Source organism: Pomacea canaliculata, linkage group LG3, assembly GCF_003073045.1.
Source record: "Pomacea canaliculata isolate SZHN2017 linkage group LG3, ASM307304v1, whole genome shotgun sequence".
In the NCBI taxonomy this organism is placed as follows: Eukaryota; Metazoa; Mollusca; class Gastropoda; order Architaenioglossa; family Ampullariidae; genus Pomacea; species Pomacea canaliculata.
This window is the reverse complement of record NC_037592.1, coordinates 33443020-33462470: the sequence shown is the minus strand read 5'-3', so window position 1 is coordinate 33462470 and position 19451 is coordinate 33443020. Positions and strand designations below refer to the sequence as shown.

Sequence of the window (19451 nt, the reverse complement as noted above, 5' to 3'; positions counted from 1 at the left end):
CAACTTCTTACAAAACAATTCCCCGGCTATATGTATTTCTCTCTGAACAATAAAGCGATTTTTCGTTGACCCGCAGAGGCATATTGGACTTTTCTTTTTTCGGCTCCAATTTTTACGATGCATGTATCGTTTTTTTATTCATTTTTTCTGTTCAATGTTACCTCCGACAGGGCGGCACGCCACTCTATATGGACGTAAGACTTTTCCTACTCAGTGGTCACCCGACCCCTCTCTGTGCATGAAGAAATCAACGTGCAGGCAATATGTTAATGTTACAAAAAATGTTTTCGTCTGCACCTGTACTTGTTGATATAAGAATGAATGGCTTTCACTTGACAGGCGGGAAGGATATCTACACATCTCGTTATCAATCTCTCTATTGTGGGCCAACTGATAGAATCGCCTTTACATTCCCATGTTCTTTGTGGCTGACTGGTTGTAAAGTTGTGGCTAAGACTCAGGGGTGGGCAATTAATTTTCCCAAGGGGCCGTATGAGAAATTGGGATGGTTTTAGAGGGCCGGACTAATATAGTTAGCTCAGTTTTACCCAATACTGTATATATACTGGCGGGCGGGCAGGTCAGAGACAGGAGAGCTAAGGAGCTGCACGAAGGCGACAACAAGACAACTCGTCCATCGGCTGGTAGAACCAAAGATTATTCTTTCGATATTCACATACGGTCTGTTCTCTCAGAGCCATACAGACATGTTCAGCTGCCTCTCAATAACGTTTATTATTAGGTAATTAATGTAAGAATAAAGATTATATACATCAACAGCAAAATGATGGGCTCAAATTTACGATAAAGAATGGACAGTCTTGTATCAGAATTCTTGTCATTGTCAATTGCTTTACAAGATTCAGTAAAATCTTTAGCATAGTACAGCCTCTACATAGTGCTTCTATATCTTTACAAATACAAAATTATTACAAACCCCAAAAATGTGATATTCAACAACCAGGTTTCATTTTCTCTTTAGGTTTTGCTTAGAGACCACATAATGGTGGAGGGAGGAAAGTGGTTAGTATTGGTGGTTCATTCATAAAAATAGATAGTTATGTCCCATGAAGAAACCATCATGTGTGGTCATTATACTGTCATGATCGAGAACAGTCTGGGAGTCTGCTATTCAATGTCAATGCTTTATAAAGTAAAGAGTTTGATCTACATAGTTTCCATTACAAACTGTAGGTGTCAAGGGAAATCTGCTGCCTTAGCACATAGTTTGAAAGATGATAATAAATACTTGCAAAAGAAAAGAAGGATCACACGCATTTAATTTATTTTCACAGAACCTGTGCTGGCTAGGTGATAACCACAAGGATCAATAGCAGTTACAATGTAGTAAAGGGAGAAGGATGTAACTTTGGACACAAAAGAGACAATAACACTTGAGTCAGTGGTTTTATGCCAGTGGAGTATGTCAGTACCACCCTTAACTGAACCAACAGAGACTTCAAAGGTGAGGTCATGATCTGGCCAATCAGAAGTGAAAAGGTTTCTCCAAGAAAGAGTCAGGTGGGTTCCATTCCTGTTGAATTCTGCTTGTCCACTTGCTGAAACATACAAACGAATTCTAATGTCTATATTAAAAAAAATATGGTTAGATTGTTTTAAAATGATTTATGTATTTTAATATTTACTTATTTTCTTACTTCTTAATTAACCCTTTTGCTTTTATTTAAGCTCCTACAGTGCATACAATGCCAGTGATCTATTTAATAATAAATAATCACAAAACCTTTCACTGTAGGTGCATTCATCGACACATGAACAGACTTGTTGACAGCTTTGCCAACAGAACCAAAGGCATCCACAGGTGATACACTCCATGTATGCATGGTATTGTTTGTGAGCGCAAGTCCTGAGATTCTTGTAGCCTCCAGTAGGTAAGGAAGGTTCTTTGTCTGATACGAGTCTTGGTCGATGTTGGAATAATGGTCAATCTGCACAAGGTGTTCTCAACTTCAGTCTTCTAATAACTATGCATCACAATAGAAACTATGTAATCAGACTGCCTTGTCATATAGTGGAGAGTCTAGGTATACCATTAAGATACAGTGGCTACATATCTATATTGCATGCAGATCATCTTCATAATAAATCGTGCATTGTCATAAAAAACAGGAGTTACCTCAAGAAGCAAACATTATATTGGGCTTGCGAATAAGCTAGGATCCTAAAATGACTATTTAGGGTTACCCCCAACCTTCTAACAGTTTAAAGATGGTTGGTCTTTGTCAGCATATCAGCTTTGGCAACATACCTGAAAGCCAGCCAGTGGATTCAGAGAGGCAAAGTTTTGCCAACTCATGCGTAAGCGGTTTTGCATCACCTGACAAGCTTCACGCACTGGATACACAGTGATGCTATCACCAAGGAAACGCAGTCCTCCAAGCTTAGCCTCCTCATTATCAGGTGTAATGGTGAGTCCATCAGTATGACCAAACCCTGGTAAGCCTGCTTTATTGTAGCAGCGAACAGAGACATAGAGAGTCTGGGGCAGCTTCAAGTCTTTGAGAGAGAAACCAACATCAGCTGTGATAGTGTATGTATTGGACGTTGGTTGAGGAGCTCTCTGGAAAGGTGAAATTTCACCTGACCCTGCTTCAAAGCCTGCAAGACAGTTAATATGCTCTAAATTGGTAAAATGTTAGGTTGGTACAATTGTGGAAGATATGAAACATTACCTGTGACATAATACATTGACTTTTGTTCTTCGCCTGAAAAAATACGAAAGATGACTCTTTACAAAATACTAAATGAAAGTGTCTGTGCCGTTCACCATTTGATAATTCCCTTATCTCCACTTATAATCAATTACTTACCAATAGCCCACTGACAGTAAGCTACAGATGACTCGTAGTCTGTGGCTCTCCATGATGCTCCTATGAAAAAACCTGTTTGAAAGTCCACATCTTCCTCTGTAAAGAACAAAATTGTGGGTTGGTTTGTGTCACACTGTATTTGCAAGTCATTTAAGACTAACCACTGATTACCCATCAGATATTGGTAAGTCACATAGACAAAAACCTTTTCTAAAGAGCACAAAACAAAACCAAAAAAGTATTTTTTGTTGTTGTTACCATGGCTATATCAATCATTCTCTCAATGTTGTTCATCAGTTCCATGGACTTATTCACAGTAGCATAAGATTTTTTCATCGTAAGTTTTCACCGGTGCCTGATGATAGTAGATAAAGAGCTTCCTCAGGATTAAAAAAAATTTACATCATATTCTAAAAAATTTCTTTCAGAAGGTTAACAACATTTATTTTCATATAACAACAACTTTATGATGTGCTCATGCAAAGTAGAACAGCTTTTGTTGGATTACATGAAAAACTGCTAAAAGTAGTTATATATTTACGTGTTCCATCAATAAGATCTGTTATAATTGGTGGGGTCATGTCAACCAGAAGAGGGCTAGAGTATGCCACTGTTGTTAGTCCTGCAGCATTGGATGCTACCACCGTCACATAGAGTGGTGTGCCATGATGGAGTGTAAGTCCCAGAGCAGAACCATGTTGTCGCTGTCCTACACCCTTGAACCCCTGGATCTGAACCCCACCTGCCACTGTCCCTGAAAATATCAGTTATTCTTTTCCTCTGTGAATGAACCTACTTTTGTTTTATTCTTTTTTATTAATATAATATGGAGTTCTTGGGCAATATTGTATATTCATTGCCTGATCAAGAGGTATAATATTGCAATTATATTATAAAGAAAGAAATACTGATAACATGCTGGAGTACTATCAGATGAATTTTCTGCTCAGTAACAAGCTTATTGAGTATTAGCTAGTAGATATTTAAAAGTTGCATTATCATGGAATACTTTATTTCAGTGGTTCTCAAAGTGTGGGCATAAGGCAGGTGGTCCGTGGCTGACAGACGTCATATGTCAGCAAAGTGATGTTTAAAGTGATGCATTCCTCCTATTAACATATTAATTACAAAGAACGAGGTGTTCGTAGTCTTATGTCAACTTATTATTATACTACTTTTACAAAAGTACATTTAGTTTTGAATTGTAATGAAACAAATGCGGCAATTTAAATTTGAAATTCATAGTACAGACTGATTTTTAGGCCTTGGTGGTCCGCCATATTTTTTACTTAGGCCTTGGTGGTCCGCCATAGCTTTTACTAAAGTAAAATGGTCCACGGTCCGAAAAACTTTGAGAACCACTGCTTTATTTTATACTCTGTTCCTATAAGGCATCACACAAAACAATGTACAATGAAGAGAACTGCAGATTAAATATAAAATATTACAAACACAGATTAACTATCAACATTAGAACAACATTGTAACGTCCCACAAATATATTAGTGACAACCATAGGCTGTAAGGAAGCCAGTAGAGAATACTTTAAAATTTATATCGAGTTGTTCAAGTTATTTTACCTAAACAATAACACAAAGATTTCATACTACAGCAAAATATAGATGTTCTGAGACCACTTTCACATACCTAGCGCCCACTTGTAGTCTGTAATGGGAGAGTCATTGTCTAAGAAATGCCAGGATGACTGCACCATTGACCAGTGTGGCAGGAACACGGCACTGGCAGAGAGATGAGACTCACTAGTGACATTTCTGGAAGTCTCTGTCTGCTGGACATAGTGGATGGTCTCAAGGACAACATAGTCCAGTGCTAGCTGCTGGTCTGTGGAGGAGGATGTCGTGCTGATGACCAAAGTCAGTGTGGAGTTGTGTGCGGTCACCACATACGTGAAACTGTTCATAAAGGTATAAAAAAAATCAGAAGCAAACAGAATGACAACTATAACATCAGACATTAAATCATGTCAGATATACAGTTATGTACCCTTTCTCTCTTTGTCAAATGAACCCAAAAAAAGGTGTCTCTGCCTTGTCACTTACGCACATTATTCATCATCCATGATTTATGTCAGGAATGTGAGCTTCAAATGTGAGTATCAGGGAATGAATATTTGTTGATTTGCAAGATATTGTTTTCATCAGCAAACAAAAAACTAATTTCACCAGTTTATTACCACGCCAAATGCCCAAATGCCCAAGACAAATATATCAACTAATATATCAACTATTCCAATAAAAGTAATACCATCTTTCTTTAAAAATAAAACTACATTAGTCAGCAATATGGACACTGACTATAGTTGCTACTTTTTTGATATCACACAAATATAAGATATGCCCACACCAAACATCACAGAAAGCACAATGAATGATCAAAAATTTCTCACTACCTGTGCCACATGATAACTGGCTCTTTCTCAGTATCACACACACCCCGGCACATGGCAGGATCAAGTGTGAACGTGTGTTGCTGGGTTCCGATCTGCACATAACCTTGGACTGGTTTGTGGTGGTCCCTGAGGGTTTCTGGGTGAGCAAGTCTGACTGTCAGCCGGTAAACCAATCCTGAAGTAAGGCCAGACACACTCTGCATGACAGCACCAGACAGCAACACATGCTGTGTGCCGTCTGCAGAGATTGCATGCCGAGGATGCTGAAGGATTATGCAGGATCCTGGTCCAATCTGCCATTTAAACATAAAAATAGAAAATGATACTGTTCACACCTTCAAGCTAATATTTGTTAAGCACTGTAAATATTTTAGCAAAAAAAATATTAACATCTTGCTTCAGAACATAAATTTCTCTAATGAAGTTAGAGACCAACTTATATCAGCAGACATTTCAAGTCTGAATGGAGTCAAAACTTATAGTCCAGCAAGACAAATCAGCAGATTTCAGAGACTAGATAGTAGTTATTTCAAATGGTGGAAGATATGTTAACTCACACTTAGCTAAGAGAGGTGTCTTTTCTCCATGATGGTAATGTCTGACATTAATAGCATGTATCCGTGTGTGTGTGTGTGTGTGTTTGAGCATATATATATACGTGTGTGTTTGTGCATCTTTGAATGTTAATGTCTTTACTGTGCATCATAGCTTCAGTTGAAAATCAACAATCTTCTCTTCCCACCATCTTCATCTGCAGGGGCATGTCAGAGTGACCTGATTGTAATGTGCCATGCATATGCAAAGTAAGTGTACATAGGACATATTGAATCCAATATGTGTGGTGAGTGTGTTGTTGTGAGTGTGTGGTGGGTTTTAACACGCTTTCAAAAACACTCCCTGAAAAAGTTATTATCATATAAGAGGTTATCTAAGTTACCTTCCAAGAAGATGGAGGCTTGCTGTCACACACGATCTGTCCTGTGTTAGACGTGACATCATCTTCAAAGGAAGGGTTGTTTACATGGTTAATGTTGTCTGTATAAATTATGTCAAGAGCACGTGGGGGTGTTATATCAACCTTCACCCCATCTGACACACTGACACTTGACCTGTGTCCCACTGCATCAACAGCATAGACTTTGCTGTAAAATATTGTGCCTGCCAGAACAGAAAAAAAGAAGAATTATAAGATCCCACTCATACTAATGTATCTCATGGAATGTATTGTACAGGTGCAAATGTTAAAACTGCAGTAAGTACACTGATCACATTTATATCAGATTCACACCAATATATCATCAGACATAACTAAAAATGCATAATAATATAAAAAAAACATTAACTGAATGGTGGAATAGAACTTCGTATTTTTTAAAAAATTTTGGTTTCTTATTGGTTACTTTTGTGTTAGCATGTTTGTGTGTACAATGTGTGCATTATAGCGTTATCACTTACATCTGTAATGCATGATACAGATCGATTTTAAATGTTTTATCCCATGCTTAATTTTTACAGTTTCTTCTGGAAAATCATTGTATCATTATAAATGTGAGATGAAATTCTGACCCTGGTTTAAAGGAGATGAAGGTGTAAAGCTGCCCTTTGTTTTCAAGCCAACATCTGTCCACTGCATGACATTACATGTGTCAGAGTCATTGGTTGTGCCAACGCACCAATAGAATCGCCGAATGCCAGAACCAGAATCAGTAAAGCCAAACCACTTTGCGCTGATCAACTGGTCATACAACTGGTAGTCTGCATCATGCAGACCTTTAAAGAACACGTAAAATGGAGATCAAATGCTTACTATAGACTCAGCACAATACAGATACATATTTCAAACAATAAACACTGAAGAATGTAATGAATGCAGCTGAATTATGTATAATCAACAAACATACCATCTCCATCTAACACAAGGCCAGCAACAGGTGGCTGAAGATCCAGCATGAAGCCATCAGAAACATCCCAAGACATCAAACCACTGCTACCCACTGCAACCACTGTGGTGTAGTATAAAGTATCTTCTCTCAGTGACAGACCAGTAGCATAGTAAGACTCTGTGTTACCTGACAAGGGTCCTGAACTGTGCACATCATTTCCTGATTGAAATAAAACACAAATGTCAATGTTGTTTCAAAACCTGTTTACAACCTTTAATGTTTAATGTGTAAAGTAAAAAGTTTAAATGTAACTGAAATCATCAACTTATGGAGATTTGGCTATTTATTTTACATAAATTATGGTGATGTTGTACCAGATATGTGACATGCAGCATAAACATACCCTCAACAGAAGTCCCAACATATACTTGAAAACTCTGAAGTGGTGCTGTAGTGTTGAGGAAGGTTCCTCTCCAGGATGTGTGAAGTGAATCAGATCTTGTCACATAGTCTACATCCTTGTCCTGCCCCGCTTGAGCATGTTCTTTGACCTGTTGCACAACACACAGCCAAAGTCTGTTAATTATTAGCAACTACAGGACAGGCAGCAGATTCATACTGTTGAACAGCACAGAGCAAATGTCTGTCATTAGCAACTTTGCACTACGGGACATGGAGCAAACTCTTTCTACTGCTAATGTTTATTCTCCATACTGCATAAATACTGCATCATCTAATCTTAAAAAGATAAGAATTCAGTTAAACAGTGCTCAATTCCAAAATCTTTAATAAATGATACAGACATATATATCTGACCTCTTCTAAACCATAATTTGTGATAAACATAACCACTGTTAAAGTGAGTTGTGATTTATATCCAAGATACAACTTTTAACAAATAATACACACATATTCTGTATATGCATACTTAGCCTCTTAACCTCTTAAACTATGGTGATACACCTACTCACCCCTCTGCCCAATAAGTTGATGATACTTGGACGACTAGGAACAGGAATAATGCCCTTAGATTTAAACAGTGCAAAGTTTCCATTTGGATACCAAGCTCTCACAAATGTTGAATATTTTAGTTTTGGAATGAGTGGGCTGCCTGCTCAGGAAAAGATAAACAAGCAGCAGCATTTAAAGAATGCCAAACTGGAGATGTCCTGTAGTGAAAAGGTAACCATCAAAAACATCAAAAAGAACTAAAACAAGTTGTAATCAGGACATCAGTCAAGACAACAAGAACAACAAGTAATCAAGACATCCGTCAAAACAATAAAAACAAAAGTCATCAAGACATCATTAAGAAGAACAAGATTAAGAATTGAAATCCTGTCATTTCAAGTTGTGTTGCTATTTATTCATTTAATTTCTTCTTGACATTTCAGTATAAAAATGTATTTACTAATTGCTTATAAAAATTTTCCTAAGCATCAACATTTATGCCATAAAGATATTATATTTTCATAAAACAGATGACAGTGTTTGAATGAACAAACAGAATCTTGAAAATCTACCCGATGGAATGGTGAGGAGAGAGTATGGTGCCAAGCCCACATCCATCCATATGCGATCAAGTGCGACACGAAACACACCTGCAGGTGTTGCCTGATCACTTCTGCCAGCTGATACTTCATATCTTTTGATTTAAAATCACACACAAAAATAAGATTCATATTTGGAAGTTCAATAAAGCCATATGTAAATGCTACTTAGCTGATACAATTAACGATGCTACGAGTGAGTAGGCATCACAAATGAGATTTATAAACCCAAGCATACAAGATCAGTCAGTCCATTAAATCAAGTCATCTAACTGCTAACCAACAAACCTTACATGGACAACTAACTTATTATGCCTGAAGTTTAAAACGACACCTGTTTGGTTTTAGTCCTCGTGATACAGTTACATTCCAAGAAGCTGCTAGGTAAGAACTGCTGGGTGTGTAGTCTTCTGATGATGATGATGATGATGAAGTCCTTGGAGATATGAGTGTGGTCAGATCAGCATGATCATACACAGTCAGCAGTGAGTTAGGATTACTTTCTGCACAAAAATTTAAAAGATTACTGCTTTACTTCCATTTTCATGTCCATTTCCATTTCCAAGTTAATAGGCCTGTCTCACTTTTTTCTTTCTTTCAATTAGCAATTAAAAATGTATAAAACCATCAATATTACAGTTTAAATTAGTGGGAACAATTTTTCCAGAAAATGAATGACTAATTCATCAGAAAAAAAAAATGTCATGGCTGTCCAATACATAGTGTTTTTCTCACACTAAAAAAATAATGTGGACCATTACAATATCTCATTGCAATGTTACCTTCAGGAAGCGGGGCACAGGATGATGCATTGCATGTGGCCCCTTGCACAGCACAAAAGCATTGAGCAAGACAGTTGAAGGGGGTGCAACGACGAACAAGGGACATACCGCCACCTTCTTCTAGCTCAAACTCAGACAGGGCAGGGTGACTCTGTAGGCCAACCTGCCATTATTAAATAAACTATGTCATCACATACCATTACTCTTTTTAAATTGAAAATGAAATTTCATTGATAGTATTTTTAAAACCCAAGGCCATCAATAAATTCTAGAAAACATTCATAGTGTAGGTTTGTGACCACATCACATGTTATGAACTAACACAAGTATGAAAGTATGCCTCAGTGTGCATCATGGTGAAGGTAAACCCTACTAAAAAGCAAACTATAAAATACATTAGAGTGACATTTCACTCCATGTAGGGATTTCATGTCAGCTTAACAGCATATTAGGATGAAGATAAACTGTAATTTCATCGCAATGATCTCGATCTTGTAGCTATGATATCAACTGGTGTGAACATGAGTCCTAGCATTTCCCTAGACAGTGATGACTAGCCCCAAGTTATTTCAGATAACTCACCTTGTTCACAGCCCATATGGCAATAAAAATCTTCAGTGCAGCAGTTAATGGTTTTGTGGATACCTCATACACCTGTACAAAGCCCTCGTTCTCATACTGAGTTCCAGACCCATTGTGAAACACTTTGATGACAGTGTTCTCCTGAGACAAAACAGTCAGCTTTATTGGTTCACCTGGAAACCATTCATGCAAATTGAAAACTGGACAGCACATAGATAAATCTAAAAAATGTTTCAACCTTAAGGACCTCCATAACATTTTTGAAAATGTTTGCATCATATTTGAAAATAACTCATTTGAATCAGGACAGCAATATAGAATAAAGTCCATTCATTACATCTATCAAAAAAAAAAAAAAAGCCAGCTTCAATGATCAGCACAATAAATTCAAAAACAAAAATTGTACTAGACAGAAAACATTGGAAACAATGCACTCACAAGATTCAGGTCATTTGCAAAAGGGGTGGACCCGACGCTGATGATGTAATGGTCAAGTCCTGAGTGGACATCAAGGAAGCCAAGCCATGCTAGCCGGAGTTGCTGGCTGGACCAAACCATCCAGCCATCAAGATGGCGTCTGAGATTAGCTGCATGGTCAGTCTTAACAGCAAACATACCTGGAAAATGGGTACCTGATTTATCAAGGGAGGTAAATGGAGAGGAAGGCAAGGGTTGAGATTTTCCTTCCTAGACATAGCGAGCCATTCACTGTCTTAATAGGCAAACTCGATCTTTACCATTTTCTAAGCAAAATAAATATAAAACACGGAAAAAAATCAAAATACAAAAAGAATAAAGTCATGCACATAACAATTTGTGGTGATCATGAACAAAGTGAAGAGACCACAAAAAAGCAGAGAACAAAATAGATTTAAGCACATTTCAGACCTGCTTCTGGTGTTTGAAGCCTGTGCCCTGAAGAAGTATGTATGTATATCATTAGTCTTTTTTCTGAGACATGAACAAGCATTAATGATATATTGATAATATCTATGACTTTTAACTGCAGTAATGAAAAGAGATCTGTTTGTAAAGAATTATTCTGGAGTGTTTTATGGTTCCTTACCTGTGACAGGAGGAGTGCTGTCATGCAAGATCTCTTCAGACACACTAGTTGTACACAGACGTGCTACATTACAGGTAGTGACCTTCACTCGTACAGGCTGCCATCATGGAGGCTCAGTGATGTGAATGTATACTACTGACACTGGTGCAGGACCTGTGGAGACAACTATGTTACTGAGAAAGGCCTTTAGAGTTTAATATAGGCAGAAAAAAAAAAACCTGGTGAATAAATGAACCACACAAGCAAGTGGGTGAGTGAAATTAAACCTTCTGGGGAAAAAACTCATATTTAGACGATAAAAAACATGTGCACAAAGGCACTCTCAGAAACATATGCTGAATTAACCATACAAAGGACATGAAAATATTTGATCAACTGTACAAGAACATGAATTATACTTGCCTGCAGTGGCCTTGATTCAAACTCTCCCAGCAAATGGCTGGTGATGGAGACAAAATGTGCCGCCACTGGTGATCCTGCATCTTCCAGTGACCACCTAGCAGACAAGGTGTCTCTACTAACTAGACGTGGCCCCCCAAGAGTTCCCAGTCCACCATTCAGCTGGGGCACCTGCTTCACTGTTGGTGCTGTGGTGTCCACCTTGAATCCATTGGAAGTAACTTCTATCCAGTTACCTAAAGAGATGACAAAAGACTAAAACTTATTTGTTGCTGAACTCACTTGGAAATTTATACTATTTGCTGCATAATTCTGACTGCTATCATGTTAATCTGCATTGACCAAAAGCTGCATGAGGATTGTAGTTTCACACAGTGTCCAGTGTTTTAAAGATAAAAATGTAAGAGGATAGAACACATAGAAAAAGTACAACATAGGTATTCAAGCTGGAGAAGGGTGAGCATGTTTTTATCTAGTCTAATGAAATAAAGTCAAGAATGAGGATATAGCACCAGTGATAAATTTCTGGTATTTACTTGTGCTTGTGATAATAGTCTTGTTTATAGGATCTTTGTCTAGTTTAAAAAAATACCTGCTCTGTCCTTAGCAGTGATGGTTATGTATATGTCCTGTTTCTGGAAGTGGAGTTGAGAGGTCTGATGTGAAGGCTTCAAGCGCCAAACCAACACTGCGTGATGCATGATATCAGTGGCACCAGGACTTGTACCTGACCTCCATGTGAAGCAGCCAGGCCTGAGCTCACATCTACAATCCTGTCCATTGGCAGCAAGAAAATCTCTGGCAGAATAGAAGGCATGGTGCATCAGTAATTTCCCTGTTGATAACACTCGAACAATAACAAGTTTACAGCCAAGTGTAATATTCAGCAAGAGAAAGGGCTGTCACATGCATGTCAGCACCTGTCAGATAGATTTAGTCACCTCAATATAAAACATAGGAACTGACTCAAAGTGGAAGGTGTCTTTTGATCAAATACTTATCAAATCCATGCTTGCCTTTGGGATTGGAAACAAATATCAGCATCTCCTGCACCATCCCAAACATCTCCTGCTACTGGTGGTGTGGTATCAATCAAGATTCCATCTGATGCCATCTCCGTGCACCAATCAATGACATTGCAGGCTCTGACTGTCGTATAGTAGCGAACACCCTCAGACAATGAGATGTGATCCCATGTTACATCTGTTAAATCAGCCAAAGCCAACATAGTCTCATCCCAGTTGTTTGTTCATTTTTAAACAAATATGCCAAACTTACAACTGCATATAACAGATATCTAATCATTTGTTGTGACCATGGCGATATTACTGTCATTAAGGTGTTGCTCAATTTTTGAGTCTCTCATTGAAGAGTTTTTGCAAAGCAGCTAAAATCATGATAAAATAGCAGAACTTATTGTTTCTCATAAAAAAACTTTGATTATCTACACTTAGAATGTCACATTTTATCAAATGTTTTCTCGATAGTCATTTAGGCATAAAAAACATGTAAACAGTCATGACCATATATGTTACTACTTTTAAATAAGAGTAGCTCTTTGTGTTAGGATTCAATCCATCAGAATGATGTTCAGTTTAAGTCTAACTTTTCATCCAACTTGTTAGTTTACTATTAAATGACATAGCTCATCAGTTGCAATGGCCACCTAATGTTGCTGTCATTAAAGGTGCTGCTTTAAAGCTTTACTCTGTCATTTATGAGCTGTTCTCACAAAGCTTTGATTATCTAAACTTAAAATCTCACATTTTTCATTAAAGATGACATTCAGGTTGGAAAAACACATTGTGGTCATGACATATATGTTACTGACAGATCTCAAGAACGTTAGTTTTAAATGAAAGTACCTCCTATGTAAGGATTTCAGACTCCATCATGTATAGGGGAAAAATGTTCAACAGTTCATTAGAGGTACAACAACTACACACTTATAGCAAGCAAGAAGTGACTCACCGCTGTGAAAGGCCTATATCAAATTCACCAACAATGTCATACACATCCTGAACAAACACGTTCCCAACATAGTACAAGGAGACAGGCTGGTGAAAACCCACGCCAGAATGCTGCCAATACCGTACTGGGTGACCTGGTGAAGTCCAACATCAAATGCCCGCCAACATCTGTGAGAGGTGGAGTATACCTGCCAACTGCTGGTACAGATGTCATAAACAACCCGCGGCCGAGACATATTAGCAACTGGTGCAGAGACCTGCTTCCATTCATTGCTGTTACCATCACGTTACATGCAAATACTTAAGATTAACCTTTTATATGACATATAAGGTAAAAGTGTATTTCTATCTAGATATATATATAGATAGATTTTTGTGTGTGTCTGTCATGAACCTGCCTGGTTCAAGGCCAGAACACCAGCCGAAGCGGGTGTAAGTAATTATAGGTAGGCGGTGCTCAGTAAAAACGGACAAGTGGGAAACCTTTCAATTACTTCAACCCCGCTTCGGCGTTGTTCTGGCCTTGACCAGCTGGTTCATGACAGTGTCTTACAATTTTACTTACGGCCGCAAATTAATGTAAATGTTTACTTGTTGTTTCTAGTTCCTTAGTCTCTAACAATCCATTTGCTGCTTGAATAATAAAGAGAACTACATTCAAATGAAATATGCTAACTATGCTTTTGATGGACACTGCTTTGCGTGTTGTATAATGCACAACTTGCTTTATCCTTATCTTTTAACTAGCATTGTCTTCTCATTTTTCTCTTTTTTTCATATACTTTTGTACTGAGCAATGCTCCCACAACTCAAATTGCCTATTTCTATAAATAAAGGTTGATCACTTGTCATTTGTAGAAAATTGGGCTACCTGATTGTTACATAGCCCTATGTCATGGCCTTCCACAAGTGGCCTATCAGTAAAGAATCCTGCACAGGTGGTGGTAACGAATCTGACTTCCATGCCTGTCATCATGACCTGGGTCTGAGCCAAGTGAAACTATAAAACTAGCCACACCACTTTCATTATCTTCAAACAGGTCTTCCCAGCTTTGAAAAAAATGATCAGAACAGAAATCTTGTAATAGAAGACACATAAGAAAAACAAGAGTCTGAATTTTAAAAATGCACTTCAAAGGAGAACAATACTTTTCTGTGTATCAATTATAACTGGAGGCTCACAATGCACAGTGAACATAGTGACAGGTCATGAAAAAGTTTAATGGTGAAGCAAGGTTGCATGATGGACACCCATATGGTATTTATGGTCAAGAGGGGACTCTAGAGACTTCAATTGTAATGGCTGTTAAATATATCAACCTCCATTGACTATGGCTTTGAGAACATGGTTGCACAATTAAGGCACAGCCCTCTTAGCTCGTGAGACACATACACCCAGTTTACAATCTCCCTTCACCCGTGCACATATCTAACCACAAGGTCAACTGCAAACAATCTGCAGACTTGAAGAAGTACGTGATGGAAGCTTTTGCAGTTTGCTATAACAACACAGTACATCACTGAATGAATTGTGGAGATGTGAATAAAGGTCTCTGGAAACTGCATCTGTTTACTGTCCTCTTAGGAGCAGCTGTTTGTCTCCTGACAAAATCCCAGAGAATATGCCATCGCATCAGTCAGTCCCTACATTATTCCTAGCTGCAATAATAAACCAGAAAACCTTAGATTCTTTTTCTTTATTGATACTCTTCTTGTTCAATCTACTGTACCTCATTTTGAAAAGCATTAATATAGTTTATGATATAATCACTCAATATATATACCAGCTACACTATTCAATTGAATCTCTTGAATTTTCCAAATTCTTTTTTAATTCATCCGACAATTTGTGTAATCCACTTCATAATATAAACATATACTGTCATGGCTAGTGATTCTTTAGTTCGTTAGGAATCTAATTTCTAAGCCTAAAACATGATCCTATTCTTTTCTGCCTCTCTGCTCAGGTTCACACTTCAGACAACTGAAACGTAATTAACATGTATTTTTTACACACACACATATTGAGTAAGTCTTATGGTCTCTCTAAGGCTCGACATTCTTATTATTTCTCAGTCTCGCTGTCTGACTCCCAGTATGGCTTCCCGCTTCTCTTCTCCCCAGACAGGGTCAACCGGTCTAATCTAGAACTTCTCGACTATCAATTAATAGTCATCTTCCCCTAGGATACGACATGGTCAATATTGGGGGGTTTTTGCTCATAAGGCAAAAAGAGAAACATTTAATCTGCGTTCAATACCTCTGACAGTGACATAGTACAATGTGTCCACTTTGCTCTTAGAGTGTGCAACATGACATGATTGACTGACCCAGCATCCTGAAGTTCAGCACATCCCAGCCTCCAGGATGTGACCTGAAAACAATGTTATCAAATAAGAAATGAGCAGATTTGAACAATTTAAATAACAATAGGATAGCAGATATGTGCCTAAAACTAATGTTTAACATATATAAAGCATTCCAAAGATTTTTTTTCATTGTTTGATGTGAAAAGTGAATCATATTTAATGAAGAATGATAAAATCTCATCCTAAAAGAAACAATTAAGGGCTTTTCAAATTTAGTAAATGTAATCCTGCCAAATTATATGTCTAGAAATACCTTATTTGCATACATGAATATATACACACACTTTAAGTATAGCACACAGGCCACAAATCATGCAATCGAAAATGGCCCAAAGGCATGCCACACACACAAAATGTACTTATAATCAGTCATTTTAGGTCATAAGCACATGATCTTACTCCATATCATTAGTGTCTCCTACCAACAGCATATAATATTGCAGGTCAGGTGGATTGAGATCGTTAAATCCCAGCTCTTCAACATCACTAATCCTATCCCCATCTGACAGACAAGGTTTCAGAGAGGACTGCACATTGGATACGAATTCAATAAGTCTACTCTTACAATACATTTTTTTCCAAACGGCTTGATTCTGTTTAAAGAAATTCATGATTTCACCTTTTCCGATCAAGTGGTTTAAAGCTCAAAATCAGTCAAAGTGAGATATATGATTGCATGGTGTAAGGCCATAGAAATTTCCTAGTATCAGACAGAGACCCTATTTCAACAGAAGTGACTCCGATTTTGCTTATTTGATGATCTGCTAACAATAACTACAACCATCTGCAAGCTCGTTTACCTGATAACTGCCTCCCGCAAGCATCAATATACACCCACACCGTTCCTGCGGAGGGTCTGCGTCCACAGTAATGCCACGCCGCATCACTGACCCTCCTTGCAAGCATCTCTGACCATTTTTCCTACACCACGTTCTGGCTCAGCAGCACACTACACCGTAGGTAAGCGATGACCATTTCTCCAGCCAGATACGGCTCTATGTGGTGGGCCCAGAGAACACATTTGATGCCCTTCGACCTTAACCCAGATAAATATTTATTATTTTATCCATTGGTATTCATAGAAACAAGTTGAAGATGCACCTACTTTTTCAAGCTAGTTTTGGATCGTAATGATCTGTAAAACATATCAAGCAACTGTCGTGTGTGACCAAGAAATGATAGTCAAGAGTTTTAGTTTAGGTCTTTTAAAAAGGCAGATATACAAAAAGTTTTTGTATACTTTACCAGAAGACGTTCCACACGGCCACAGCATATACAGAGAGCAAGGATCTGTCCCATGTTTTTGATGTCTTCATTATATAAGTCTGAGAGCTGACATCTGGACTTTGGCTCTCAAGAACTGCCCACCTGACACGAGAGATGTGCGGCAGCGTGGGCCACAAGCAGGAGATGAGTTGGTGTGAGTTGTGTAATCCTACTTCTTGATCCACTTATCTTAAAATCCGAGTGACACTGGCTGGCCTTCAGCCTAAAGATGCTGACAAAATAAGTAAGAATGAACAAGAAGTCAAATTTCTCTTTTTGCACAAAAATACAGTCGGAAAACAAATTATCCTTGGAAGACTGCAATACTCTAAGTCAGCCAAGAAAAAACGATCAAACTCCGTTTCAGGCGCAAACACACTATATAACCACCATGTCTACTACGCTTCATTGAAACAAAAGTTACCAAAATTAATTAGTCTAAAATTCTGTAATATGACAATATTTGTTTACAAGAAGGGGATGATTGTGCGTGTTCATGGGTTGTTCATCTTCATTTCTTAATTAAGGAAGATAATTATCATGCTACTTTTGCTTTGCAAAGCTGCCTACTTCACTCTAGAGCTGCAAGTGTGCAATTACACTGGGGCAAAACTCGCAAAATGCAAGCCTAATTAATTGTGAAAGCATTCACAAGCTTACTCCTGATGTTCCTCCAGCAGCATCTATACATTTTTGGAACAATAATAAAGTGGATCATTGCAGAACAGTTTCTGATATCTGCAGACACGCCAGAAACAGCCCATCTTTGATTTGTTCCTCGTATGAAATCACGGAGACCTCTATGAAGCTGAACGATTTCTTGGCATTTGGGGACAAAATAATGCTCTGTGTGGAAATGTCATTTGGGGACATAAACCAGAAAAAGGTTAATTTTTTAATACATCTCATGTGTAAGATGAGGGTAGGAAGAGTAATTATGTGTATGCTGTATGTGCACGTATTAAATGCTTGCATGCAGAGATGTGGAGAGGTGTGGCCAAGGATGATGCTCACATATATAATTATTTCTAAGAAACTAGACATTATTAGTAACAATCATACATTAACCATTAGTTCCACTTCTTCAATGTATAAAATGTGGCAAAAGCAATGGCCAATGTGCAAGGGATTGTAAGTATATGTAAGCATTGACAATTATGAATGAATGAATGAAAGCATGGGTTGATGGTGAAAGGGATTGGATCAAACGTGAATGGAGATTGAGTCTTCCTAGAGTGAATAGACACTCACTAGAGCGTTACTAATCTTAACTGTGTAGCATTAAAATGAGTTATAGGAACTGTCTATTCAGGTCCTGGGAGCAAATAGAATGGAGAGTCGATAAGTCTATATGTCCACTCGGCTAGAATCATTACATTGACTGTGCTGTTAGTCTGGTCGCTGTACTCTGGATCTTGAAGTTTTTCAAATCTTTATCTCCAGCTGCAAAAGCAACAATATTGTTAAGATGGCTAGATACTATTTTATTATGATCAGGTCAATTAACAGGCTGAATGTATTTCATTTTCCTCCCGTTATTTTTTCTTGATATAAAGGGAGCAACTTCAAAATTATGGAGGGAGAAATTTACAAACTTCTTTGACCTCAAAAATTAGGTCAATACACTGCAGCTTTGGTCTTTAACCCAGGAAAAAGTTATAGCTATTATCTTAGTGTCTCAATCATATGAAACGCCCATTGATCTTTCATCTATTATTGATTTCACGATGGTGGAGATTTGCAACGAATTATAATGCTACAGAAAACAATTACCAATGAAAGAATCTTGACACAGATAGAATATATAGTTTTATTGTTGTGATATTGAGTATAGTCATGGAAAGACTGATTCAGATCTGGAGATTCCAATGTCATTGCAAAAATTAAAGGAGCTACTTCTGGCCTTAATCAGGAACCCACCCAACTTACTCACGCTCCAGCCACTTGCCTCCTCCTTTGTATCAAATTACATACACACTTTCCAATCACCACTCACTCTCCTACACCTCCTCATCTCCTTAGTCTCTTCATCATACTCTCTACTAAAATGTGACAAGTTTGATGATAGGCCCCAATGAAAGAAGGAGCTGATGAATAATCAAAAAGGAAACAGTCTTTGAATTACATACTGAACTCTAATTATTGCCAAATATTGCACATAGGTTGATGAAACATGGGCCTGTACGAGCAGCGAACCAGAGACAAATAAACAACACCAGAGCGTAGCTAGGCTTGCTGCACCAAATTTCCAAACACAGAACTTGACACGGCTGAACTCGGTATTTTAGCTCCAAATAGTCGTAACTGTCAGTGCTCATCTATCCAGGCATAGCAACAGCGTAC

General features: G+C 38.0%; 2 protein-coding genes across 3 annotated transcripts in view; both read right to left on the bottom strand.

Moving 5' to 3' along the window:
* Positions 1-716: 716 nt before the first annotated feature.
* LOC112558907 lies at positions 717-11241 on the bottom strand. Of its 2 annotated transcripts, XM_025229659.1 has the most exons (18): positions 11105-11241; positions 10477-10655; positions 10039-10179; positions 9457-9619; positions 9009-9177; positions 8648-8769; positions 8096-8235; positions 7528-7675; positions 7143-7343; positions 6808-7011; positions 6179-6399; positions 5242-5534; positions 4479-4744; positions 3373-3585; positions 2832-2927; positions 2270-2619; positions 1745-1949; positions 717-1559 (listed from the first exon to the last, which is right to left on the bottom strand). In XM_025229659.1, the coding sequence occupies exons 2-18, from the start codon at positions 10651-10653 to the stop codon at positions 1279-1281; spliced, it is 3390 nt and encodes a 1129-aa protein (XP_025085444.1). In that variant the 5' UTR covers positions 10654-10655; positions 11105-11241; the 3' UTR covers positions 717-1278. The 2 variants fall into 2 exon arrangements, with proteins under 2 accessions (XP_025085444.1, XP_025085445.1); XM_025229660.1 differs by lacking the exon at positions 10477-10655 and having other exon boundaries at positions 11105-11172.
* The window catches only part of LOC112559634, a 46064-nt gene continuing 37820 nt past the window's right edge, over positions 11208-19451 (bottom strand). The window contains exons 11-14 of the mRNA XM_025230970.1: positions 12520-12706; positions 12096-12301; positions 11507-11739; positions 11208-11288 (exon numbers count right to left, since the gene is read on the bottom strand). Coding sequence (XP_025086755.1) covers positions 11208-11288; positions 11507-11739; positions 12096-12301; positions 12520-12706 — 707 coding nt within the window. The remainder of the gene's footprint in view (positions 11289-11506; positions 11740-12095; positions 12302-12519; positions 12707-19451) is intronic.